We start from the raw sequence: 24,056 nt of genomic DNA, 5'->3' as shown, positions 1-24,056 counted from the left end.
TGTTATTTAATGTTATTATTTAAGCAAGCTAACTTTAGCTGAAAGCTGCCTTCATATCACATCAGAAACTGATTTTTCTGAAAAAACAACAAACACGGATGCCGTCACGTGACAAGGAACGAACAGCCAAGTGAGAAAAGTGTGAATCCGTGACAGTGTCAGTGTCTAAAACCTGACAAGTAAGTCTTGTGTTGAAATCTTTCATTTTCTTTAACTTATTCTGTTTTTTTCTAGATTTTCAGTTTTTTTGCGTACTTAGTGATCCCCGCGTAGAAAATCAAACTCTTTTGTCCATTCATTCAGACAGTGTAAACTTTCATCACCATATTTCCCTCTATTTATATCCACTATCAGACTCTCAGGAGGTCCAACCTCCTTTGTTCCCTGTACCGGACAGAGGTCGTGCACGACTGTTACATCTCTGTAAGGTTCGGTTATAAGCTTTATACTGAAAAGAATATACGCAGATGTAACCCCTTTGTAATCGCCAACATTTTGGTTAGTACCTGTTGTAAAAGACAATTTTTTTTGTTTAAGCTGTGGTAAGTATAGGAATGTTTTTCTGATTATTTGCGCAACGTATTGTTTTAGGACTTTCGTGTCATTTCCTGCACGGAAGTTTTATTTTGAAAGGACAAGAATGGAAGAAAAGGGAAAAAACGGCGGTAGAAAAGTGCGGCACATAAGGACAACACGGACTGCGGAAAGGGACTTTTAATTTACTGTTTAGCTCCAGTCAGCGCTGGCAACAAGCTCTTATGTTGGTTTGTGAAATTAGACTATTGACATCCAAAATAAAACTCAAACCATCAATGAAGACTACGTACCTGACTGGAAGCTACACCTGTAATTTCATTGTACTGCTATGCAATGACAATAAAGTTATTCTATCTGGTTTATTCTTTTTCAATTACACATTTTTGTCAGTAACTGTAATTGGTTGCAATTACATTTATTTTGTCATTTAATTACAATAGCTATATATTCCCCAACACTGTTATTAGGCTATAGAGGTTTTGTAACTGGCCAGAATCCAAACGAACAAATTTTCTTTTATTTATATTCTCTTCCTCTGCTCTCTCACTGTGTAGTTCCCCGCTCCTCCTGCCGGTGTCGCTGCAATCATTTTGACTTCCACATTGTTAAGTTCTTTAGGGGGTTAGGGACTTTTATTTTGACAGCGATGTCTAATCCGGACGTAGCGCTATTTTCTCGGGTCGGGGATGCTTGAGGTGGCTCACAGACCGAGCAGTGGTCCGGTGTCTGTGGCCGTCATTTCGTTTAGCTCTAACGCTTTTTTTGTGATGGGGGTTTGTGCGTGTCCGTCCGGGCGCCTGCTGGTATGTCTGACACTGCTGGTCTCCGTGGTCCCCCCTCTGATCGCCTGGGACGCGGATCTGGAGCTGTTGGACCTGGTGGAGGAGATCCCGCAGACTTTCTACCAGTTCCTGTCCCTTGATCAGGTTCGTGCCAACGGCTACTGTCTCCATGGTAACTGAATAGAAGCTGCTAGCTAGGTGCTAATACTTAACAGCTCAATGCCACGCACACACGCATCGGGGCTAAGCTAGTTAGCATTCGGAGCTAACGTTAATGTAGAAACCAGAGCCAGACCAATGACTCCGGTTCTGTCTGACTGGTTAATTAAACTGTCTTGATCCAGTTAAACTGGTGGGTTAAGCTGGTCCAGTTACGGTTGTGAGTAGCGGACTGAGGTTACCCGCTCATGCTAACAGCTGGTGCTAACTGCTGTTGTATTTCAGAAGTTCACCTGCTGCAGGTAAAACAAAAACAAACATCAATTCTCCTTTTAGTTGAAAACATTTTACGTCTTAAACCCTCTCTCTCTCACCCACATCACCAGCTGTTCAGCACTAAGTTGTAGATATTCTGGTTTGAGGCTGTGTGGCCCAGAAAGCACAGACGGAAGAAAGTAGTCCATTAAATATCAGCAGATTCTGGATCAGATGTTCTGTGGTCAGTTCTCTAAATGTCTACACCAGGACCATGATCTAAGGCAGACTTCAAAATTCACATCAAACAAGATGAAACTTCTGGTCCCTGAACTGAACATCAGGAAAACTGAGAAATCTGAAAACTGATGTGGGGCCTGCTGTCTAGATAAAATGTCTATGCATTTAAAGCTGCATTAAGATTTAGCTGGTACAGGCAGTTCATCCTCTGCTGTGCATTCTTGGTGATGGCGCTGATGTTGGATGACTACTTCAGGAGGTGGCAGTGGTATGGTGGTAGAGCGGTTGTCTACTAACCCAAAGGTTGAAGGTTCAAATCTCAGTGCCTCCAGTCCATGTGTTGAAATGTCCTTGGGCAAGACACTGAACCACCAACCCCTGATGCTAGAGCCATTGGTTGAGGTTCTATACCGGAAACAAATTCCTTGTGTGTAACATACTTGGCCAATAAAGGTGATTATCCTTCAGGGCCTTGATCAGGTTTTGTTTGCTGTAGATGTTTCTCTGGTTCCTCCCAGAGGCTTAAAGCTTTCTTTATACAACAATTTTAATGTCATTTTTGTAAAATGACAAAAGGCTTTGTTATAATCTGTCACAGTCCACAGCTTTGTTGTAGAAAACTCAGTTTTCTGTCAGAGGTGACATAAACCCAGAGAAGCAGTTTGACAAGTGATTTAAATATGTTGGAATTAACTCTATTAGTCTGGTTAATACATCCTCACCTGTCTGTTTTCAGGACGCCTCAGCAGCAGAGATAAAGAAGGCATATCGTCGTCTGTCTCTCACTCTGCATCCTGACAAGAACAAAGACGAAAATGCTGAAACTCAGTTCCGACAGGTTAGAAAATAAATGCAGAAACAAACAGCTCCGGTTCAGTGATAGTTAAACCTCCTCAGTGATTCGGTTTGTTGATCTGTTTGCAGCTCGTTGCCATTTATGAGGTCCTGAAGGACGAGGAGAGACGGCGCAGGTGAGTCTCACCTGATTGCATCACAGTACACAATACAAATACAACACAGGACATCATTAAATAATTTCAACATAAAATTCAAAGAGGGTCTACTTTATTTTTACCATGACTGTGTGTGTGTGTGTGTGTGTGTGTGTGTGTGTGTATATGTGCGCCCCTGCATTTCTGTCAGATAAGGCTCCATTTCTATGTATGTATGTATGCACAGTGCTCTTCTGTAAAGCAACAAATAGACAAGTAAATGAGATAAGGCTGAGAGAACAAATAAAAAAAGAAAAGAATTTGTAAAGAAGAAGAACGAATGTGCATTAGGAAAATAAAAATAAAGTTTTCAAGATACATTTATACAAAAGCATATTTACAAGGTATTTCACTGAGGGCTGTCGTTCTGTTACAGTCATGGATTAACTTTCCATCAGAGTGACGGCCTGGGGAAAGAAACTGTTCTTTTGCCTGGTTGGCTTGGTGTATAGTGACCTGTAACACCGTCCCGAGGGGAGGAGTTCAAACAGATTGTGTCCAGGGTGTGAGGGGTTTGCAGAAATCTCTGCCCTCCTTCTGACCCGTGAGGTGTACAGGTCCTCCATGGAGGGCAGGCTGGCACGAATGGTTCTTTCTGCAGTCCTGGCTGTCCGCTGAAGTCTGTACTTGTCCTGCTTGGTTGCTGAGCCAAACCAGACAGTGATGGAGATGCAGAGAACAGACTCGATGATTCCTCTGTAGAACTGTATCAGCAGCTCCTGAGGCAGGTCGAACTTCCTGAGCTGGCGCAGGAAGTACATCCTCTGCTGTGCCTTCTTGATGATGGTCCTGATATTGGACGTCCACTTCAGGACTTGGGAGATAGTGAAGCCCAGGAACTTGTAGGACTTTACTGCTGATACAGTGCTGCCACATATGATGTGGGGGGGTTCTTCCTGAAGTCTAATGTCATCTCCACTGTTTTGAACATGTTCAGCTCCAGGCTGTTGCAACCACACCACAGGACCAGCTGCTCAACCTCCCGTCTGTAGGCTGACTGGTCACCGTCTCAGATGAGAACGGATAGTGAAGCCCAGGAACTTGTAGGACTTTACTGCTGATACAGTGCTGCCACATATGATGTGGGGGGGTTCTTCCTGAAGTCTAATGTCATCTCCACTGTTTTGAACATGTTCAGCTCCAGGCTGTTGCAACCACACCACAGGACCAGCTGCTCAACCTCCCGTCTGTAGGCTGACTGGTCACCGTCTCAGATGAGAACGATGACCGTTGTGTTATCTGCAAACTTTAGGAGTTTAAAAGAGGGGTCCTCTGAGGTGCAGTTGTTGGTATAGAGGGAGAACAGAGGGGGGCGCCTGTGCTGATAGTCCATGTGCTGGATGTGGTTTTCCCCAGCTGCACCTGCTGCTTCCTGTCTGTCAGAAAGCTGGTGATCCATTGGCAGGCACAGTGAGCTGGGTCAGTTTGGAGTGGAGGATGTCTGGGATGATGGTGTTGAATACTGAGCTGAAGTCCACAAAGAGGGCCCCTGCATAGATCCCTGGGGAGTTGACGTGTTGCAGGATGTAATGCAGTGCCATGTTGACTGCATCATCCACTGTTTGCCCGGTAGGCGAACTACAGAGGGTCCAGCAGGGGGTCTACAATGTCCTTCAGGTGGCCCAGCACCAGTCTCTCAAAGGACTTCATGACTACAGATGTCAGAGCGACAGGTCTGTAGTCGTCCAGTCCACTGATGGAGGTTTTATTGGGGACTGGGGTGATGGTGGAGCATTTGAAGCAGAAGGAGACATCACACAGCTCCAGTGACCTGTTGAAGATAAGTTTGAAGATGGGGGCCAACTGGTCTGCACAGGCTTTCAGGCAGGAGGGGGTCACACTGTCTGGGCTTGGAGCCTTTCTGATCTTTTGTTTTTTAAAAAGGCCATCCTTTGCACAGATCTTTTTTTCTTATTTAAATGCACTTTTTTCTTGTCTTACGGAAGCACATTGAGAACCACTATACCGGAGTTGGACTCCTTGTGTGTTCGACATACTTTGCCAATAAAGCTGACCGATTCTGACTGTGTCTTAATGAGTAATATATGAAATAGACTGTCTTTGCAGGTACGATGACATTCTTGTGAATGGGCTTCCTGATTGGAGGCAGCCGGTCTTCTACTACAGACGAGTGAGGAAGATGAGTAATGCTGAGCTGGGCTTTCTCCTCTTCCTCATCCTCACTGTGGGACACTATGCCGTCATCTGGTCCATTTACCTGGAGAAACAGCTGGTGAGACAGCTAGTCAGAACACAGCAGACACAAACAGCCAATCAGAAGAAAACATGTAATGTGACCTGATGATCAGTGCTCTGTGTCTTCAGGACGAGCTGCTAAGTAAGAAGAAGAAAGAGAAGAAGAAGAAGCTGAGCTCCAAACCTGCTGAGGAGCTCAGGTGTATTAGCCAGGACCGGACTGACAGGTAACACTATGACATATTCACTGGATTTCATGTATGTTGCTTTGTTTGTGTTTTTTATTGTTTGCTTGTTTCAGAGTTCAGGAACGACCTCACTGGCAGGACATCCTCCCTCTGAAGCTCAGCATCTGGCTTTACCTGTCTGTAAAAAACCTGCCTCAGACCATCCAGGTATCAGGAGAAACCATGGACCATATTCACATGGTGACCATATTTGTTGTCACATGGTAATCAGGGTGGGAAGTTTATGAAAAGGATAATGTCTTACTGCTGTGTTCCAGGTTGTAAGTTGTAAAAACATAGGGAATCTGACAAAGCATTATCATTTCACCACTTTCCCAAGGATCACCAACCAAGGCAGTGAACAATGAGAATTCGGTGGGACACTGGGCAACATCCATCCATCCGTTATCTATACTGCTTTTTCCTTAGTAGGGTCATGGGGGCGGGCTTGAGCCAATCCCATCTGACATTGGGTGAGAGGTGGGAGCCAATTTATCACAGGGCTGACATGTAGAGAGACAACCACACGCATTCAGACTCACTCTTATGGGCAATTTATTGTTGCCAGTCAACCTAAGCTGCATGTCTTTGGACTGTGGGAGGAAGCTGGAGAACCTGGAGAACCCAGGCAGGCACAGGGAGAACATGTAGACTTGACTTGAACCTGGAACCTTCTTGCTGTGAGGTGACAGCGCTAACCCATTGGGTAAAATTTTAAGGTAAAACAACATATTTGATAACCAATCAGCTAAAGCCATCATTAGAAAACAGCTAATGTTAGCATTAAACCACATCCTAGGTAACATTCCAATGTTAGTGTTACACAATATGATAGGAAAGGTGTTAAGTAATTCTGAAATATCAGCACACGTCTTGGACATGCTTATTTAAGGCTATAAGTAAATCACACAGGATATAATCAAGCTCATAATGTAATATCACAGCTGTCTTACTGTCTCTTCACCCAGCCTCAGAAATGTTCTGGTTTTGTCGGTAACATTATGTGACTTTTTACCTGTACTTTGTAAGGGAGCTCATTCTTACGCATATGCCTTTGCCCTGACTATGGTAACATCACTGCCATCATCAGTAACCTTGACTGCAACAAATGCATTTATCACAGTTGATTAGTGAACATAAACTTAATTACATGTGTAAAACACATTTACTAACTCAACTATCTCATTTCTACCAGGGAGAGAGTTATATAGCTAAGGTCTACCTGTGAGCTAGCTAAGTTAACCAGCAACACTTTTGGACATATACTAACGTAGGCCTTCTCTTACAGTGAGGCAAATAAGTATTTGATACATCGCCGATTTTTCAAGTTTTCCCCACTTACAAAGAATGGACAGTTCTGTAATTTTCATCATAGGTACACCTCAACTGTGAGAGACAGAATCTACAAAAAAAAAAAATTCCAGAAAATCACATTGTTAGATTTTTAAATAATTTATTTCCATTTTATTGAATGAAATAAGTATTTGATACAATTAAAAAAAATAGAACTTAATATTTGGTACCGAAACCTTTGTTTACAATTACAGAGGTCAGATGTTTCCTGTAGTTCTTGACCAGGTTTGCACACACTGCAGCAGGGATTTTGGCCCACTCTTCCATACAGGTCTTCTCCAGATCTTTCAGGTTTTGGGGCTGTTGATGGGCAACACAGAGTTTCAGCTCCCTCCATAGATTTTCTATTGGGTTCAGGTCTGGAGACTGGCTAAACCACACCCCGACCTTGGAATGCTTCTTATAGATCCACCCAACAGTTGTTGCCTTCTCACCAAGCTGTTTGCCTATTGTCCTGTAGCCCATCCCAGCCTTGTGCAGGTCTACAATTTTGTCCCTAGTGTCCTTAGACAGCTCTTTGGTCTTGCCCATAGTGGAGAAGTTGGAGTCTGATAGATTGAGTGTGTGGACAGGTGTCTTTTATACAGGTAACGAGTTCAAACAGGTGCAATTAATACAGGCAATGAGTGGAGGATAGGAGGGCTTCTTAAAGACAAACTAACAGGTCTGTGAGAGCCAGAATTCTTGCTGGTTGGTAGGTGATCAAATACTTATTTCATGCAATAAAAGGGAAATAAATTATTTAAAAATTTAACAATGTGATTTACTGGAATTTTTTTTGTAGATTCTGTCTCTCACAGTTGAGGTGTACCTACGATGAAAATTACAGAACTGTCCATTCTTTGTAAGTGCGAAAACTTCAGCGGTGTATCAAATACTTATTTGCCCCACTGTACCTTCAGTGTTGTGAATATATTTTTCAATCCAGTTGCTGTATCCTTTTGTTTGGGTCCTCTTTGGAATACCCAGCTTTCAACTAGATTAACAATTAGTGGAGGAATGCAAACTAAACCTCTTCCCCAAGCTGTCTGTCAAGCTTCGGTTTATGGAGTTTCCCACCCCAACTGTCACACGACAGCAAATATGCCATTCAACTATGGTTGATTATGATCAAGTTTGGTTTATAGATAGTCCTGGTCTCTCTGTGTTTTAAGGAAGTGAAGTGGTCTTGGATTAGGCCTGTTCTCAGTCCTGTTCTGTGTTTCAGGAGGTGAAGCAGTACTATGAGGACTACCAGCAGATGAAGCAGCAGCAGCAGCAGCAGCAGCAAGAAGATGGTAAAGCTGAACAGGAAGCTATGACCAGTAAATACTTTTTTTTTTTTTTTTTACATTTTTCTTGTTTGTTTAAAGTTAACTCACAGATTGTGAACATAAGAATTGATCATCAATTACCAACTATTATTATTCACTTTAGTTTTTTACTGCAAAGCAGTAATTCTAGTTGGTAACGTATTGAACAGCTATGTGAACTCTGCTGTCGATACATTCATAGACTGCCTGAAATTTCAGACTTGGCCACTGCAAAGAGAACTTTTTAGTAAAAGAAACAAATTTGTGTCATTGTTTCTGCTCTTTTTGACACTTCACCAATGTGGGACTGTAACACCTGCACCTGATTGCACCAAGAGATCACCTTCACACTGGTCCACACTCTGAGTTTGTTGATGTTTAGTTTTAATTTTACTTCTGCTTCCTGTTGATTCTCTCAGGAGAGAAGCGCCCAAAGTTCAAGAAGCCAAAGGTGGAATTTCCAGTTTATGAGCCATCTTCAGAGATCCTGAATTATCAGAGCTATGACCAGACCACGTCCATCGAGGAGATCGAAGACCAGATGGACAACTGGCTGCAGGACCGCAAGGCTGCCAAGAAGAAGGTATGATGTACAGGGCTCGACACAAATAAATGCACAGTAATTTATAAAACCAGTGGCTAACGGAGCATAAACTTTACAGAGAAGTGATCATTTTAGCTTTGCCCACAGTCAATCATCCACTGCTGATATGTGTTAGCATAGTGAGGGTGTTAGGCTAATAGCTAACTGTGGTCTGCACAGTCCACTATGGCTCAGTGTGGCCCCATTTCCCTCATGCCTGTCTCCTACTAACCATGGTCACTTCATGGTTAGTAACCCTAACCCTGCTCTGCTACGTTTGCTGATCATGTGCTTGTACTTTTGTCATTGTTAAATACTGAAGCAGCAGCATTGTCATTTTTCTAAATAACTATGCTCCTAAATTGTCGGCTGTAAATTTTTTCATTTAGTTGCCTGAGTGCTGCTAAAAATAAATGTAAGTGTTGTGCCCTGATATTATTGATCAGTAATTAAGCTGATGAGTTCGTACTTTGGTATACTTCAGTTTGTACTTCGGAGAGTAGAGGCAGAACAAACTCTGTGATTTCAATAAATGTCCTAACATAGAGCCTGGACTGTAGTGAACTGCAGGTGTGAAGGACACCTGGATGATATCTTTGTAATCTGTGTCCTCAGGCTTCAGACTGGACGGAGGACGAGCTCAGCCTCCTGAGCAGGTTGATGGTTAAATTTCCAGGAGGAACTCAAGGTCGATGGGAAAAGATTGCTCATGAACTGGGACGATCAGTGTCTGATGTAAGCCTGATAAAACCCAGTTCAGCTTGACTCATACTGGTGATCACTGTTTGAGACAGCAGATGGATCTCAGGGTGATTGTGTCCTGTCAGAAAGACAAACTCATGTCAATCACGCTCAGATTATAACAGTTATTTGTAAAAGAATAATTGTTGTCAGGTATCAGTGTTTGGTCATATATGCAGTGGAAAACAAAGCAGTAAAGTTGAGTGAGTAGAGTTGAACCGGTACCAGGCAATGGAGACACCAAAGAGTCAAACAAGACAGCCCAACATTGTCTGGAGTTTAGTGCCTCAAAATGAATTTCATTTACCACTTCTTTTTCCCTGCCTAGTGGGCAAGTCTTCTAGCTCTGCCTCTTCTGTGGAGGGCGAGCCTAGCTCAGTCTCTAAAGCTATGTTCACGTTACCTGCCAAAGTGACTCAGACCTAATGCATTTCCCTCCCAGTGCGCAGTGCCTCAGACCTGGTGTGCCCACAGCAGTGTGAACAGACCCGGTGTCCTCAGACCAGATCTGGGCCACCTGCGTATGTGCTCCTAGACCCGATTCCTCTCCGGCCTCTGACTGTGCGAGCACCGTCAGAAAGGTCAGATCAGAATCCATGTGGTTGTTTTAATGTCTCCTCCTCTGCACATACGGCCCGTCGTCTTCATTTGGCGCCGGCCCCTCACAGACCGGTAACAATAAACATGGAGGAAAGCAACGATAGTGACTGGGTCAGTGGAGAGACCAGGACATTTCACATGAGGTGGACGTTTATGGAGAAGCTTCTGATCAGGCCAAACTGGGAGCTACATATTGTAACCCAGCGGTTTGGCAGTTTAGGAGCTCAGCAGTGTTCACACCGGAGCCAGGTACACGGCACTGACACACGGATGAGAAGCAGCAACACACAAAGATCAGAGCTGAGCGTTAAGGCTGTGAACATCCCTTTAAAGTGTTTGTACCACAGGAGTCCAGCCCCTACCCCACAGTTTGGTTCAAGAGCCTGTACCGTGTGTTGAGGAGAGCCAAACTGTCTGGATGGTATCCAGCTTCCTCCTGCATTAATCCTGAGTCCTGTGCCACCAGAGAGCTGATGTTTCGCATCCCCAAAACCGAATGTGTAGCCTGAGATAGCCAGCACTGAACCTGACTTACATTCAGCATTTCAGCTGCTGGACACACAAGGCAGCAGCAGCCCCATGCGTTCATGTCAGGCTCAGCCACATGGGTCTAGACTTGGCCACCAGGTGAATTCCAGAGACTTCCCCTCCCAGATGTGGCCCCATGAGAGGGTCACTATCTTTCTAATCTGGAAGTGGTATTTTTTTCTCAGAATCTCTGTTTCTTAAGGATTCTGGCTCTCACCTGGAGCCATTTTGCTTTGTTTACCTTACCTGCCCCCAAAAACCCACTTCCAAGGCTCATGGCAGAACATAGGCCATTCACCCATCATAAGCCGGTGCTTCTCAAAGGATTCAAAACAAAATACAGGATGTATTTCAGACTTGGAGCTTTTTAAATTGGATTTTTTTTGTTTGTTTGTTTTGAGCTAGGTTATTAGCTAGCTGATGTCATCTGCATCCAATCTTTCTGCTAAACTAACTCATCCTAGACCTTTCTGTGTAATGGACTCAGTGATGAATCTGAAACACCTGGTATATGTGACACCTGTGAAAGATCTGCCACTGACTGAGAACAGATGTTTAATGTGCGACTGAAACAAATAAAATATGTTTTCTTCAACAGGTCACAACTAAAGTCAAACAGATAAAAGACAATGTGAGCCACACTTCGGGTAAGCTCTACTTCTGCTGTAATTGGTTGTACTGCCAGTGTGTGGTTCTACTACCATTATCTGGGTCTACTGTGGTCCTACAGTCAGTAATGGGTTCTACTGTTAGTTGTAAGTACCCGTGGTGTTCTCTGTTTCAGGTCTGGTGAAGTTGTCTGAGCTGAAGGGCCTGCCTCCTGTGAGGTCACATCCTGCTGTTAGTGTGATGACTCAGAACATGGGTGGGGGCTGTGAGGAGGAGGAGGAGGAGGAAGAGGAAGCAGGTACTGTGGTTCGACGAAGGAACAGGAAGTCTTCAGCAGCAGATGGGGGGGAGGTGAAGATCAGAGGTCGTCGGCAGAAAGATTTCGACCCAGCAGCAGTGGAAGATGAGGTAGAGCCTCAGGAGAGCAGGGAGAAGGTGGACCCCGCTGCCTGGAGTCAGAGCCAACAGAAACTGTTGGAACTCGCTCTGCAGCAGTATCCTCGAGGAACCGTTGAACGCTGGGACCGCATCGCCAAGGTGGTCCCTGGGAAGACCAAGGTGAGGGCTGACAGGCAGGTAGATTGCCTGCCTATTTACATGCCAGTCCACTTGTAGGGGGCCGTCAAGCTTTATCAAAAAGGAACGTCTTAAGTCTAATCTTAAAGGTAGAGAGGGTGTCCGCCTCCTGAACTGAGACTGGGAGTTGGTTCCATAGGAGAGGAGCTTGATAGTTAAAGGCTCTGCCTCCCATTCTGCTTCTGTGGACTCTAGGAACCACAAGTAAACCTGCACTCTGAGAGTGAAGTGCTCTGTTAGGATGATAAGGCTCTACGAGGTCTTTAAGATATGATGGAGCCTTGTCATTAAGGGCTTTGTATGTTAGGAGAAGGATTTTAAATTCTATTCTGAATTTTACAGGGAGCCAGTGGAGAGAAGCTAATATGGGAGAGATATGATCTCTCTTGCTAGTTCCTGTCAGTACTCTGGCTGCAGCATTTTGGATTAACTGGAGGCTTTTTAGGGAACTACTGGGATGCCCTGATAGTAAAGAGTTACAGTAGTCCAGCCTGGAAGTAACAAATGCATGGACCAGTTTCTCAGCATCACTTTGAGACAGAATGCTCCTGATTTTGGTGACATTGTGTAGGTGAAAGAAGGCTGTTTTAGAGACTTGGTTCATTTGTGATTTCAAGGACATATTCTGGTTAAAAAAAATGACTCCAAGGTTCCTCACAGTAGTACTGAAGTGTTGTTATCTAGACTAACTATATGGTTAGATAGCATATTTCTCCTCCATGTTTGTTTCAGGCTCAAGTACAATAACTTTAGTTTTGTCTGCATTTAGAAGTAAGAAATTACAGGTCATCCAGGCCTTTATGTCTTTAAGACATGCTTGAAGTTTGACCAGCTGATCTGATTCATTTGGCTTCACAGATAAATATAACTGAGTATCATCTGCATAGCAATGGAAATTTATGCTGTGCTTCCTGATAATATTGCCTAAAGGAAGCATGTATAAAGTGAAGAGAATTGGACCTACCACAGCCCTGTGGAACACTGTGACTAACTTCAGTGTGTGTGTAGAAGATTCATCATTAACATGAACAAATTGAAATCTTTCTGATAAATAAGATTTGAACCAACTTAGTACAGTTCCTTTAATCCCAATAACATGCTGTGATCAACGTGTCAAAAGCAGCACTGAGATCTAAGAGGACAAGTATGGAGACAAGTCCTTTGTCTGAGGCTAGAAGATTATTGGTGACTTTCACCAATGCAGTTTCTGTACTATGATGGACTCTAAAACCTGACTGAGGGTTAGGGTGTGTGAGACTTTGGGTGAGACTTTCAAATGAGTCATAACTATGTTTAGGTCTAGGGTTGATTAATAGGCTCGAGTTGAAGCTCAGTGCCACACTTCCACCTTGGCCTGTGACAGTTACTGTGACCAGGTGGGGTGGATTCATTTAGACTGACACGTTCTTCCTGCTGTGAACAGGATTCAGTCAGACACAGTAAATCAATGTGATGTTCACTTATCAAATTGTTCACTAACAGAGATTTAGATGAGAGAGATCTGATATTTAATAGTCCACATTTGATTGTCCTATTTTGCACACATGACCTGTTCAGCCTGTTTGTTAAATGATTATCAACTGATTGATTGTTAACTGATTTACGTTGTCAGGAGGAGTGTATGATTCGTTATAAGATGTTGGCAGAGCTTGTTCAGAAGAGGAAACAGGCCAAGAGCTAATGAAAGGTCCTGACCCCTGACTCCACCTCCTCCTGCTGTGACCCCTGACTTCCTGACAGGTGACCTATCAGACAGGGGAACATCCAGGTGACAACCCTGCAGTGTTTTCTCTCTCTGTCCAGGTGAGCTGCCTCCTGATTGGACTGAGTTTTAGTTTTTTCATGTGCATGAGGTGGCATCTCGCCTGCTCAGGTGTGTTTTTATAACTGATGTATCAAAGGAAGCAGGTAGCTAATCTGAAGCCACCTGACCTCTGATGTCACAGCTTCATGTGCCTTAGCGTTGTTCAGCATGCTGTCAATCAACTTCTGTTCAGTCGGTCAATAAAAAGTATTTATTATTTCTGACAGTGTGTTTTTCATTGGTTCTGTTTAGCATTGTGTTCGAAGTTTAAACTTGACATTGTATCAGTTAAGCTGAAACAGCAAATACTGAATAAAACTGACATGAAAATGTTTACATTTTGTCTGTTTAAGCCTTAAAAAGACAAGTACATTTAAAGCTGCATTAACTAACTTAGCACAAATTTGGATAAATCAAGTAAAAACTTGTCTCCCTGGTATCCTAACCCCCCCCCAACCCCCCCCCCCCCCCACCACCACCACAGTCCGCTATCTTCGGGCCTTGTGTTTATTTCTTGCCCTCTCTGGCCCCTGTCCACACCACACCTCTTGCACCTGAAACCAGTTCATTGGATGTAAATAGTGCAAAGATAAAGATAAATATACAGTATCAGCATATCAGTGTGCAAATGAATACAGCAGTATTCTGTGAGTAGAGTATGTGCAAATTAACAGCTTGAGAAGCACAGTAAGGAGCGAGAGAGGAGATCATAACATCCAGACAGTTCGGTCGTACAGGGCTTGTTTAAAATGCAGATACATGAAACTGGAAGGTGTAAGTTCTGTGGTTGTGAGGAGACATTACAACATGTCATAGGCCTATTTAATTGTCCAAAATATGAGGCTGAGAAGAAGAAATCAATGCTGAAACTTAGGGAAATGTGTGATATTTTACAAAGAAGTTGTGTAGATACATGTGAGTTAGTTTTGTTTAGATATCCTGTTTTTAACGCCCTATAGTTCAAGACCGTTCAACTTCAACTGGCGCTAAATGTTAGCTTCCTCATCCACACTCCAGTCCAGTTGGTGGCGGTAATTCCCTATTTCGTTGTTTGCTTAAAATACACCAAGAAGAAGAAGGAAACCTCCTGTTCCTTTCAGCGGAGCGGATGAAGAAGACGAAGTTGTAGCAGTCAATTACCTTTAGCATTAGCAGATTTTTGTGCACGAACTCATGGAATAAAGTTAGCACGCTACTGCCTCCGTAAGTCAACGTTGCGTTTGTTTTCTAAATGTTCCAAGTGTTTTAAATATTTTTTTAAACGACATAAACTTCAGAATGGCTAAATTAAGTTTGCAGGGTGACGTCACATTTCACAATGAAAACGGAGTTAGCATTAGAGCTAACGAGCGATGTTTGTTAACGTAACTTATTCAGTGAAAACATTAAGTCCAACGTTTAGATGGTTCCACGAAAAAAGTGATATTTGGGCCTCATAGTTGATGTCACTTTGGAAAGCAGGAAAAATGGGCCAGTGTAAGGATCTGAGTGACTTTGACAAGGGCCAGACTGTGGTGGTGAGATGACTGGGTCAGAACATCTCCCAGTCTGCAGGTATTGGTGAGTGTTGTTGGTCTGCAGTGGTTAGTACCTACCAACAGTGTCTAAGAACGGACACATGGTGAACTGGCGTGTCATGGATGCCCACGGCTCACTGATGGTGAGGTTGATCTACTGTTGATTAACCTTTTAACTTCCATTTGTACTGTTCAAAAGATTAAAATTTATTTGAAACGTTGTTAAAGCGGTTGAAAATGAGAAACACTGTACATTGGTCTCTATGAAGAGAAAGAGTCAGGGGCTGTAGTGATGATATCACACCTAGAGTGAGGCTGTTGGATTTGTGGGTCAGAACATCTCCCAGTCTGCAGGTATTGGTGAGTGTTGTTGGTCTGCAGTGGTTAGTACCTACCAACAGTGTCTAAGAACGGACACATGGTGAACTGGCGTGTCATGGATGCCCACGGCTCACTGATGGTGAGGTTGATCTACTGTTGATTAACCTTTTAACTTCCATTTGTACTGTTCAAAAGATTAAAATTTATTTGAAACGTTGTTAAAGCGGTTGAAAATGAGAAACACTGTACATTGGTCTCTATGAAGAGAAAGAGTCAGGGGCTGTAGTGATGATATCACACCTAGAGTGAGGCTGTTGGATTTGTCTAAACCAGGGGTGCCCAATACGTCGATCGCAAAGGTAGTGTTGGTAGATCGCGTGCCATTCAAAAATAAATTAGATGTATCCGGCGTAAAACACGTGCCAAATGTTAACATGCGAATGGTCAGTGTGATAATTCGCTATGGCGACCCCTAACAACAAAAGCAGAAAGTGACAATCATTCATATATAGCCTATCATCCATCCTCCCTATGGCATTTGCTACTTGATTGACATGCAGGACAGCCAGTCTGAGATCTCGTCTTTTCTGACACACGAGTCACCAAACATGCACAGTTAACCGCACAAGCTACTGCAAAACTCCAGTGAGTGAACTACCTTGTCAGCCTTCGAAATAATTTCTACTAAAGGGTATAAAAAGAGGGGCGGAGCAGAATCAAGGAAGAAACCGAAAACGTACCAAAACATTCCATGTGGAATGGCAGGAGGACTTTTTATTTTAGCGACGTTATATTTGAAATGCGTTTGTTTGATCTACCATCACTATTCCGAAGAAGGGAAATGTGGAGCGGCACTTTCAGACTGTTCATAAAATCGACACTCATTCATACATATATTTTGTGTGTGTGTGTGCGCGCGCGCGCACGTCGATCATTTTGACTTGGTCGTTTGAGAAGTAGCTCGCAAGGCGAAAAATTTTGGGCACCCCTGGTCTAAACATTCTCTCAAACTCGTCCTCACGACCAGTTTTCACTCCTTTTACATAGGTTTTCCACTGAATTGTAATAAAAATAATAATACATTTTATTTGTAAGGCGCCTTTCTAGGCACTCAAGGTCGCCGTACAGCAAAACACATGATAAAACAGTACAATACATTAGTAATAAATAAAACCATGATAACTCAAATAAAACAAACTTGATAAAATATAGTCAAAAAGACAAAATAAGGCATGGTGCAGGAAAGTGAGGATTAAGTGGAATCTGAATGCCCGGCTCCCCATAGTGGTGAGGCGGGCAGACGGAACAGTGAGGTGGAGAGAGGAGGCACTGCGGAGAGAGCGGGAGGGGGGGTGGCAATATGAATAAGGTTATACAGATAAGGAGGGGAAAGATTATGAATAGCTTTAAATGTGTAAAGAATGATGCTATAGTTAATCCGGAACAACACAGGCAGCCAGTGAAGCTGCTTCAACACAGGGGTAATGTGATGAGAGGAAGGGGTTTTGGTGATGATACGGGCGGCAGAATTCTGAACCATTTGAAGTTTCTGAAGGGATATGTGAGTAAGACCAAAAAGAGAGTTACAGTAATCAAGACGTGAAGTGACCAGACTACGAACAAATATTGCAGTGGTATGGGGAGTGAGGGAAGGGCGAAGGCGATTAATGTTATGTAGGTGGAAATATGCTGACCGGGTGATGTTATTAATGTGGCTCTGGAATGATAAGGTACTGTCGAGGATGACACCCAGACTCTTAACCTGAGGGGAAGGGAAGATGGGAGAATTATCAATGTAGACACTGTGCTCTTCCTGACAGTAGAACTGTGGAAGCAAATTGATTCATTGAAGATACAGTGAGCTGCAGAGTGACACAAGTGCGACCGACAGCCACATGGACTCCTATGTAAACAGTGTTAGGCAGGTGGTCATAATGTTATGGCTGATCAGTGTGTGCAGTGCTTAGTTACAAACTATACTGTGAGCTATCGGCAAACAGCACTCCAAGCACTTATCACCAAAAATAACTAAAAAAATAACATTTTTAGTCAAATTAAAAGCAGTTTTTAGTTGAAATTTTAGTTTGTTTTTCTATCTTTATGCTGTCTGTCAGTATATTTCTTACGAAACAGAATATTTATTCCTTTTGTCTCCCAATGATTCAAACTTGCACTGTCCATAGTGGTTGATTATCAGTAATCTGTAATTTCAGTCAGTGTGTCCAGGTGTTCACCAGTCTCACCTGTCTGTTTGTCCACAGGTGTGATCTAGTCATGTCTGTGCAGGTGGTGCTGCAGCAGAGGATCAGCTCCGCTAAGAAGCTGCTGCAGCGGGCGGAGCAGATGTGCCAGGGTGTGGAGGGTCATCAGAAGCTCTGCGGTAAACTGCGAGCCGAGCTGCGCTTCCTGTGGCGGGTGGAGACGGGAGAGCTGCAGGTCAAAGAGTCTCATCTGCACAGCACCAACCTGACTCACCTGACAGCCATTGTGGAGTCAGCCGAGAGTCTGGAGGATGTAGTGGCGCTTCTGCATGTTTTTACTTACCAGGACACCTCTGGTCGACAGCGGACGCTGGTGGTAGATGTAGTGGCTAATGGAGGACACACCTGGGTGAAGGCAGTGGGCAGAAAGGCAGAGGCTCTACACAACATTTGGCAGGGACGGGGTCAGTATGGGGACAAGAGCATCATCAGGCAGGCGGAGGACTTCCTGCAGGCCAGCCTCCAGCAGCCTGTCCACTACCAACACCCCCACATCATCTTTGCTTTCTACAACGGGGTCTCCTGCCCCATGGCTGATCGCCTCAGGGAAATGGGCATCTCCGTCCGCGGCGACATTGTTGCTGTAAACACCATGATGATGGAGGGAGAAAGTGCAGAAGATGAAGATGAGGAGGGGGATGCAACTGAAAATAAACATGAAGAAGAAGAGGATGAGGAGGAGGAGGTGGTGGCATCTGAGCTAACCCGGGTTGATCGTGGCATGGTGGTGGCCAGCTTGGCCTTTCCCACCCAGGTGCAGGTGGAGGAGTGTCGGCGGGTGAACCTGGACATCACCACGCTCATCACGTACGTGTCATCGCTGAGTCATGGCCGCTGTCACTTCACCTTCAGGGAGCCAGTCCTGACAGAGCCCGGGCCCCCCCCCCGGCGGCCCCTGCCACAGCTTGATGCCTTTATGGCGGGGAAAGAGCTGTTTGCCTGCCACGCTGCTGTCTCTGACTTTCAGCTGATCCTGGACACGCTGGGGGGCCCAGGTGAGAAGGATCGTGCTCAGAAGCTGCTGGCCCGCCTCCACCTGGTGGATGACCAGCCATCAGAGCGGACACTACGGCTCATGCCCAGTGCCAAGATCAACCAACGCTCCCTCATGATTTTTGGCACCGGAGATTCACTAAGAGCTGTTACCATGACGGCAAACAGCCGATTCGTCAGGGCGGCGGCTAATCAGGGTGTTCGATACAGCGTGTTCATCCACCAGCCACGAGCTCTAACTGAGGGGAAGGAGTGGAGGGCCATGCCTATCTGAGTCAGTGAGACTTCCTGTGCAGGGGCTGATGGGAATTTGAGTTTGTCAGCTGATCATAAAGAGGTATAGAGGGTTAGCTTAAATCTACATTGGTGTAAATATGATTCAGACCATCTGACTCCTGTTTTGTTGAATTATTTCAAAATCTATATTCAAAGATGAATAAAGCATCACAGTAACTTCTTTCTCATCTGTCATTTGTCACAAGTGTCATGGCCAGCAGGTAGCTGCCTTTACGTCACATCATATAACACTGAGCAGCCCAGTGGGGAAAAAAGCTGCATGTGAAACTCTAGGTCCTGGCTGGTATTCACTAAGACCCATCCACATTTCCCTTGTTTGCATCTTGTCCTTGTATCTTAGTCTCGCCCACGTATGATGCGAGGAGAAGCCGGGAGGAGAGAGGAAGCGAAGTGACGTGTTTTAACTGACATGAACCTCCTTTCTTCTAATTGCTCATGTGACTCATCCAATCACAAACTGATTTCTAACAAAGGGGTGTGTCAATCCATAACAGACTCCTGTGACGGATACGCTTGTGTATCCTCGTTTATAGGTAGGTAGGTACTTTATTGATCCCACAGTGGGGAAATTTCTGTGTTACAGCAGCAATAGAGAACAACCAACATAACACCATAAGAACAGACACATAAGAACAGAACTTCATTGAAACACGGGAAAGAACACAATGAGGACACAGCTGCTGTAACTTGTTGCCACTCCGCGCGGCGCATGCGTGCGTAAGTACGTAGTAAGAAAGAACACTTAGTCTTAAAATAAAAAGTTACATAAAGGCAACAAAGCATTAGAACCGATATGGACGGTTATAAAAGTAGCGTCATCAGAACGTTACATTTTACACAGCACAAATAAGCAAATCAAAGGCACCTAAAAACAGGGCAAAGCAGCACTGGAGAGAATCAGGAACAGCAGTAGAGACTAAACAACCAGGAAATCAAGAACAATCAAATATTACACAATTAATCCCACAATGGGGGAAAGAAACCTGTGTTTCAGCAATAAGGATCTCTGAGCAACTACTCCTAAATAGCCAAGTACAGTATTTGAGAGAGATCAGGAACAAGATATTACACATGAGCCTATTTATAATGCATTTCACCCCCAGGAGCTGAAATATTGACCACAGTAGATTACTGCATAGTCCCTCATAATTTCACCTAACTTATCACTGCAGTGATGTGTTGTACAGTCTGATGGCTGTGGGGAGGAATGACCTATGGTAATGCGCCTTCTTACACTGGGGATGTAACAGTCTCATGCTAAAAGAACTGTTCAGAACCACCACTGTGTGGTGCAGGGGATCGGAGGGGTTATGCATGGTGGATGTTAGTTTTACCAGCATCCTTCTGTCCGCCACCTCCTCGATGGAATCCAGAGAGCAGTCCAGGACAGAACCAGCTCTCTTAACCAGTTTGTTGAGTCTCTTTCTGTCCCTGATTGTGCTACCTCCTGCCCAACCCACAACAGCGTAAAAAACTGCAGATGCCACCACAGAATCATAAAATGTCTCAAGGAGTGCCCCGCGCACACCAAAGGGCTTCAGTCTCCTCAACAAGTGGAGGCGGCTCTGGCACTTCCTGTACAGGGCATGTGTGTTGTTGGTGCAATCCAGTTTATTGTTGAGGTGGACACCCAGGTATTTAAAGGTGTCCACAATCTCAATATCTGAGCCCTGCAAGCTCACCGGAGTGAGTACTGGTGATTTCCGCCGGGGGTCAATCACCATCTCTTTAGTCTTGCTGGTGTTCAGGACCAGGTGATTTTTCTCACACCACTCCACAAAGTCAGTAACAACCCCCCTGTATTTCCCCCCCGATACACATCAATACACAACAACAATAGCAGTGTCATCTGAGAACTTTTGTAGATGACACTGGTGGGAGTTGTACTTGAAGTCCGACGTGTAGAGGGTGAACAGAAAGGGGGAAAGCACCGTCCTGTGCTTCAGACTACCACATCCGACACACAGTCCCACAGCCTTATGAACTGAGGTCTGTTTGTGAGGTAGTTTATTCCCAATGACACTTCAACACGTGGAGTGCTGGCACTGAGATTTGAATCTTCAACTTTCTGGTTGGGAGACGCCTGCTCTACCCACCACACCACTGTTGCCTCCCCAAAGACTGCAGAAGCTACTATGTCTGCATTATGCCACTTAAAACATGGGGTTTCTCAACTACCTGCTTTGTTTAGAGTGTTACACATCTCTTTTCATCAGTACATATACCAATGTTTACCTATCTGTGGAGGAGAAATTCAAATTAATGCCATCACTGTTGTGCTGTCCACTTGGGACACAACACCGGCAACGGGAGTTGTGTGTGTTCACAAAGGGTCTTTGGTTTTATCATTCTGAGATAATTGCAGACTATTTGGAGTTATGGTGGATGCAAAGATAATCTAGAGGTAGCCAAGATTAAACATTAAATGGCTGGAAATGAGCACATAATGGGCACTTTAAAATCCTAAGATACAAAGCCCTTAATGACAAGGCTCCATCATATCTTAAAGACCTCATAGAGCCTTATAATCCCAACAGAGCACTTGGCTCTCAGAGTGCAGGTCTATTTGTGGTTCCTAGAATCCACAGAAGTAGAATGGGAGGCAGAGCCTTTAGCTACCAAGCTCCTCTCCTGTTGAACTAGCTTCCAGTCTCAGTTCAGGAGGCACTGAGGCAGACGCCCTCTCTACCTTTAAGAGTAAACTTAAGACTTTCCTTTTTGATAAAGCTTATAGTTAGGCTGATATAATAGTGTTGTCCATCCATCCATAAACCGCTTAGTCCTAAACGGGGTCACGGGGGGCTGGAGCTAATCCCAGCCAGCTGCGGGTGAGAGGCGTGGTACACCCTGGACAGGTCGCCAGTCCATCGCAGGGCTAACACAGAGACGAACAACCATTCACACGCGCAATCACTTCAACGGGCAATTTAGAGACACCAATCAACCTATGCTGCATGTCTTTGTACTGTGGGAGGAAATGTTGTTTTATCATTAATTAGTATTGCTGTCAGTGATAATATAGTTGCCTCACTGTGGCTACTAGCAGTATATTCTTCCTTTGTTTGACAATCTTGGTAGAACAATGTCAGTAGTTGGACAACTGAACGGATTCGGCTCTCAGGAGACTGCCACTACAAGCCAGCTGGACCAGCCAATGCTTCAGCTGAGCAAATACAATGCAGATGCTGTGTCGGAAGTCACGTATCTGTTCTTTGGCCCTACACAAATAAGTAGAATTGTAATAATTTGCTTTTAATTTGAAAAACTGGAAACGGACGTGGGTGTGTTCTGTTTAAACGAATGCCTCTGAACAGCAGCTGTTAACAGTTTATGAGAGGTTTTTGGAGAAAATGCCAAGAGTAGAAGCTGAGGAGGAGCGACGGACTCTGATGGAGGTGAGGACAAAACGTTAAGCCCTCATCTTTAGTTCAAATCAAACTTTGTTACTTAGGAAATAAGTTAGCGTATTACTTGACCCTCTGCTAACCGGATAGCCCTCGAGGCTAACAGGGATCCATTCAGAAGTGTTACCCTAGTTAGTTACGTGCTAACAACTACAAGATCTGACCTCACTAATGGCCCGAATTGAGATTCCCAGCTCCCTGACTGCATGCACATTTCCCTCCATTGCTTCGTTTCTTTGCGTCTTAACAGATATATACACAAGATTCCGCATGAGCCACTTCTGTGTTTTACGGCGATACGTCACCGTGGCCGCCATGTTCCCAGGGGCGAGGCTCCGCCTCCTAGTGCATATACGCGTGAGGATAGAAGGTCTATCCACACTAAAGTCATCTTAACTAGCTGAATTGAGTGCCGATTTTCACGCTGTTTGGTTTGTTGTAAACGCCACAGAAGTAGCTATTTACAGGGTGGCTGATAAATTATAAATGCACATTTTCGAATCAAAACACTAAATCTTGCAGATTGTAACAAAATATTCACACAATATAGAAAGTACACTTTGTAATTATGAAAAAGTAACAATCTTGTCACTCCTCTGCATTGGAAAATGGCTGCCATACCACATGATTACAACAAACACTAAAGTTAAAAGATTAGATGAATTTTTTGGCAGGCTCCACTGTTCTTAAAAATAAAATAAAATAAATCTTTAAAAATTCAAAACTAGTGTTAAAATATCGTCTCGTTCTTGTGAACCCAATATCGTCTTGTCTCGTGAGCCAAGTGTGTCGTCACACTTCTATTCGTGTATCCTCAGTTTTAGCTCCAACGGGTTGTGATGGGTCCCTGTTTATACTGTTCATCTTATATCTCCTCTCTCTCTGCCTCCTTCCCCCACCCCCAGTGTCAGTACAGTTATCCAGTAGAAACTCTCTCAGATCTTCAGAAAGTTCGATCACTTTTCTCTGATCTTCGTCTTTATGTGGATTTCTACTGTGAGTAAAGCATATTATTGTTTCTACTTTCTTTCATTCATTCACTGAAGCATGTTTGTATTGCAGACTTTAGACTGGACTTTGACTTTGATTCAACATAGCACTTGGCTTCATCTGTTTTTCACAGGTTTTCCTAACAAAGAGAAGAAGAGGCTGGTGTACCTGGCTGGGACTCTGCCTGTTCACTATGAAGGTGAGACAGTGAGATGGATTTTATTCCATTTTGTGTTCTGGTTGGCTGCTCATTCAAGTCTTTCATCACATGTTACATGTTATTAACATGCTGCACCAGAACATAAAAAGCAATCCCCACATCACCACATACAGTCTGATCTGGATCTGGTCTCATTTTGTAACACCTGCCTCTGACTGCCTGGTGTCTTCACAGGAAGTGAGTATAATATCCCAGTGTGCATTTGGCTTCATGAGACCCACCCTGTGTCCCGCCCTCGCTGTTACATCTGTCCGTCCGTCTCTATGGTGATCAACCCATCCTGTCCCTGTGTGGATGCCTCTGGCAACATCAGTCTGGCTGGGCTAACAAACTGGACCCATGTAAGTCTCAGTGAGCATGCTCTGTCACACTGGATTAATTAATCTGGTTAGTTAGCTTTTTGTCCATATCCAGGTAGTGAGGCAGCGCACTGAACAAAGTGGTCCAGAATCCTGTAGGATCCTGTGGTGTTCCAGACATGATGGTATTGTTATACCCCAGTTCTTTAATTGGACATATCTGAATAAGGAAGGAGTCCGTCTTTCTTGATTTTAGTTCTGGTTTATTTAAATATATATA

The 24,056-nt window shown here is 44.1% G+C and overlaps 3 protein-coding genes across 13 annotated transcripts in view; all 3 read left to right on the top strand.

The window, feature by feature from the left end:
* Positions 1-21: 21 nt before the first annotated feature.
* Positions 22-13,691, top strand: dnajc1 (DnaJ (Hsp40) homolog, subfamily C, member 1). Of its 3 annotated transcripts, none has more exons than XM_020610351.1 (12): positions 22-1,463; positions 2,710-2,811; positions 2,898-2,944; positions 5,033-5,198; positions 5,291-5,388; positions 5,463-5,556; positions 7,949-8,045; positions 8,453-8,616; positions 9,232-9,351; positions 11,084-11,132; positions 11,270-11,652; positions 13,283-13,691. In XM_020610351.1, the coding sequence occupies exons 1-12, from the start codon at positions 1,224-1,226 to the stop codon at positions 13,349-13,351; spliced, it is 1,629 nt and encodes a 542-aa protein (XP_020466007.1). In that variant the 5' UTR covers positions 22-1,223; the 3' UTR covers positions 13,352-13,691. The 3 variants fall into 3 exon arrangements, with proteins under 3 accessions (XP_020466007.1, XP_020466008.1, XP_020466009.1); XM_020610353.1 differs by lacking the exon at positions 22-1,463 and adding an exon at positions 1,511-1,780; XM_020610352.1 differs by lacking the exon at positions 9,232-9,351.
* Positions 13,692-14,555: 864 nt separating this feature from the next.
* On the top strand, positions 14,556-19,019 carry cunh7orf25 (chromosome unknown C7orf25 homolog). The gene is made up of 2 exons (XM_020610451.1): positions 14,556-14,677; positions 17,574-19,019. Exon 2 carries the CDS (start codon positions 17,587-17,589, stop codon positions 18,838-18,840), a length of 1,254 nt encoding a protein of 417 aa, XP_020466107.1. The 5' UTR covers positions 14,556-14,677; positions 17,574-17,586; the 3' UTR covers positions 18,841-19,019.
* A 2,771-nt stretch (positions 19,020-21,790) lies between these two features.
* Positions 21,791-24,056, top strand: part of LOC109965882 (E3 ubiquitin-protein ligase RNF31) — a 28,686-nt gene continuing 26,420 nt past the window's right edge. For 4 of the 9 annotated variants that reach the window (XR_002275708.1, XR_002275707.1, XR_002275706.1 and 1 more), the window contains exons 1-4: positions 21,791-22,258; positions 23,173-23,263; positions 23,391-23,456; positions 23,652-23,818. Coding sequence is in view for 5 of the 9 variants with exons in the window: in XM_020610250.1 (XP_020465906.1) it covers positions 22,214-22,258; positions 23,173-23,263; positions 23,391-23,456; positions 23,652-23,818 (369 nt within the window). In the remaining 4 variants the exon portion in view is untranslated. Of the gene's footprint in view, positions 22,259-23,172; positions 23,264-23,390; positions 23,457-23,651; positions 23,819-23,883; positions 23,962-24,056 lie in introns of those variants that run through there. The other 5 variants (XM_020610250.1, XM_020610249.1, XM_020610253.1 and 2 more) reach the window with 4 other exon arrangements.

Source organism: Monopterus albus, unplaced genomic scaffold (genome assembly GCF_001952655.1).
Source record: "Monopterus albus unplaced genomic scaffold, M_albus_1.0 scaffold105.1, whole genome shotgun sequence".
NCBI classification, from domain to species: Eukaryota; Metazoa; Chordata; class Actinopteri; order Synbranchiformes; family Synbranchidae; genus Monopterus; species Monopterus albus.
Note: the sequence above shows the minus strand (reverse complement) of the source record. Positions and strands in the feature narration are given on the sequence as shown.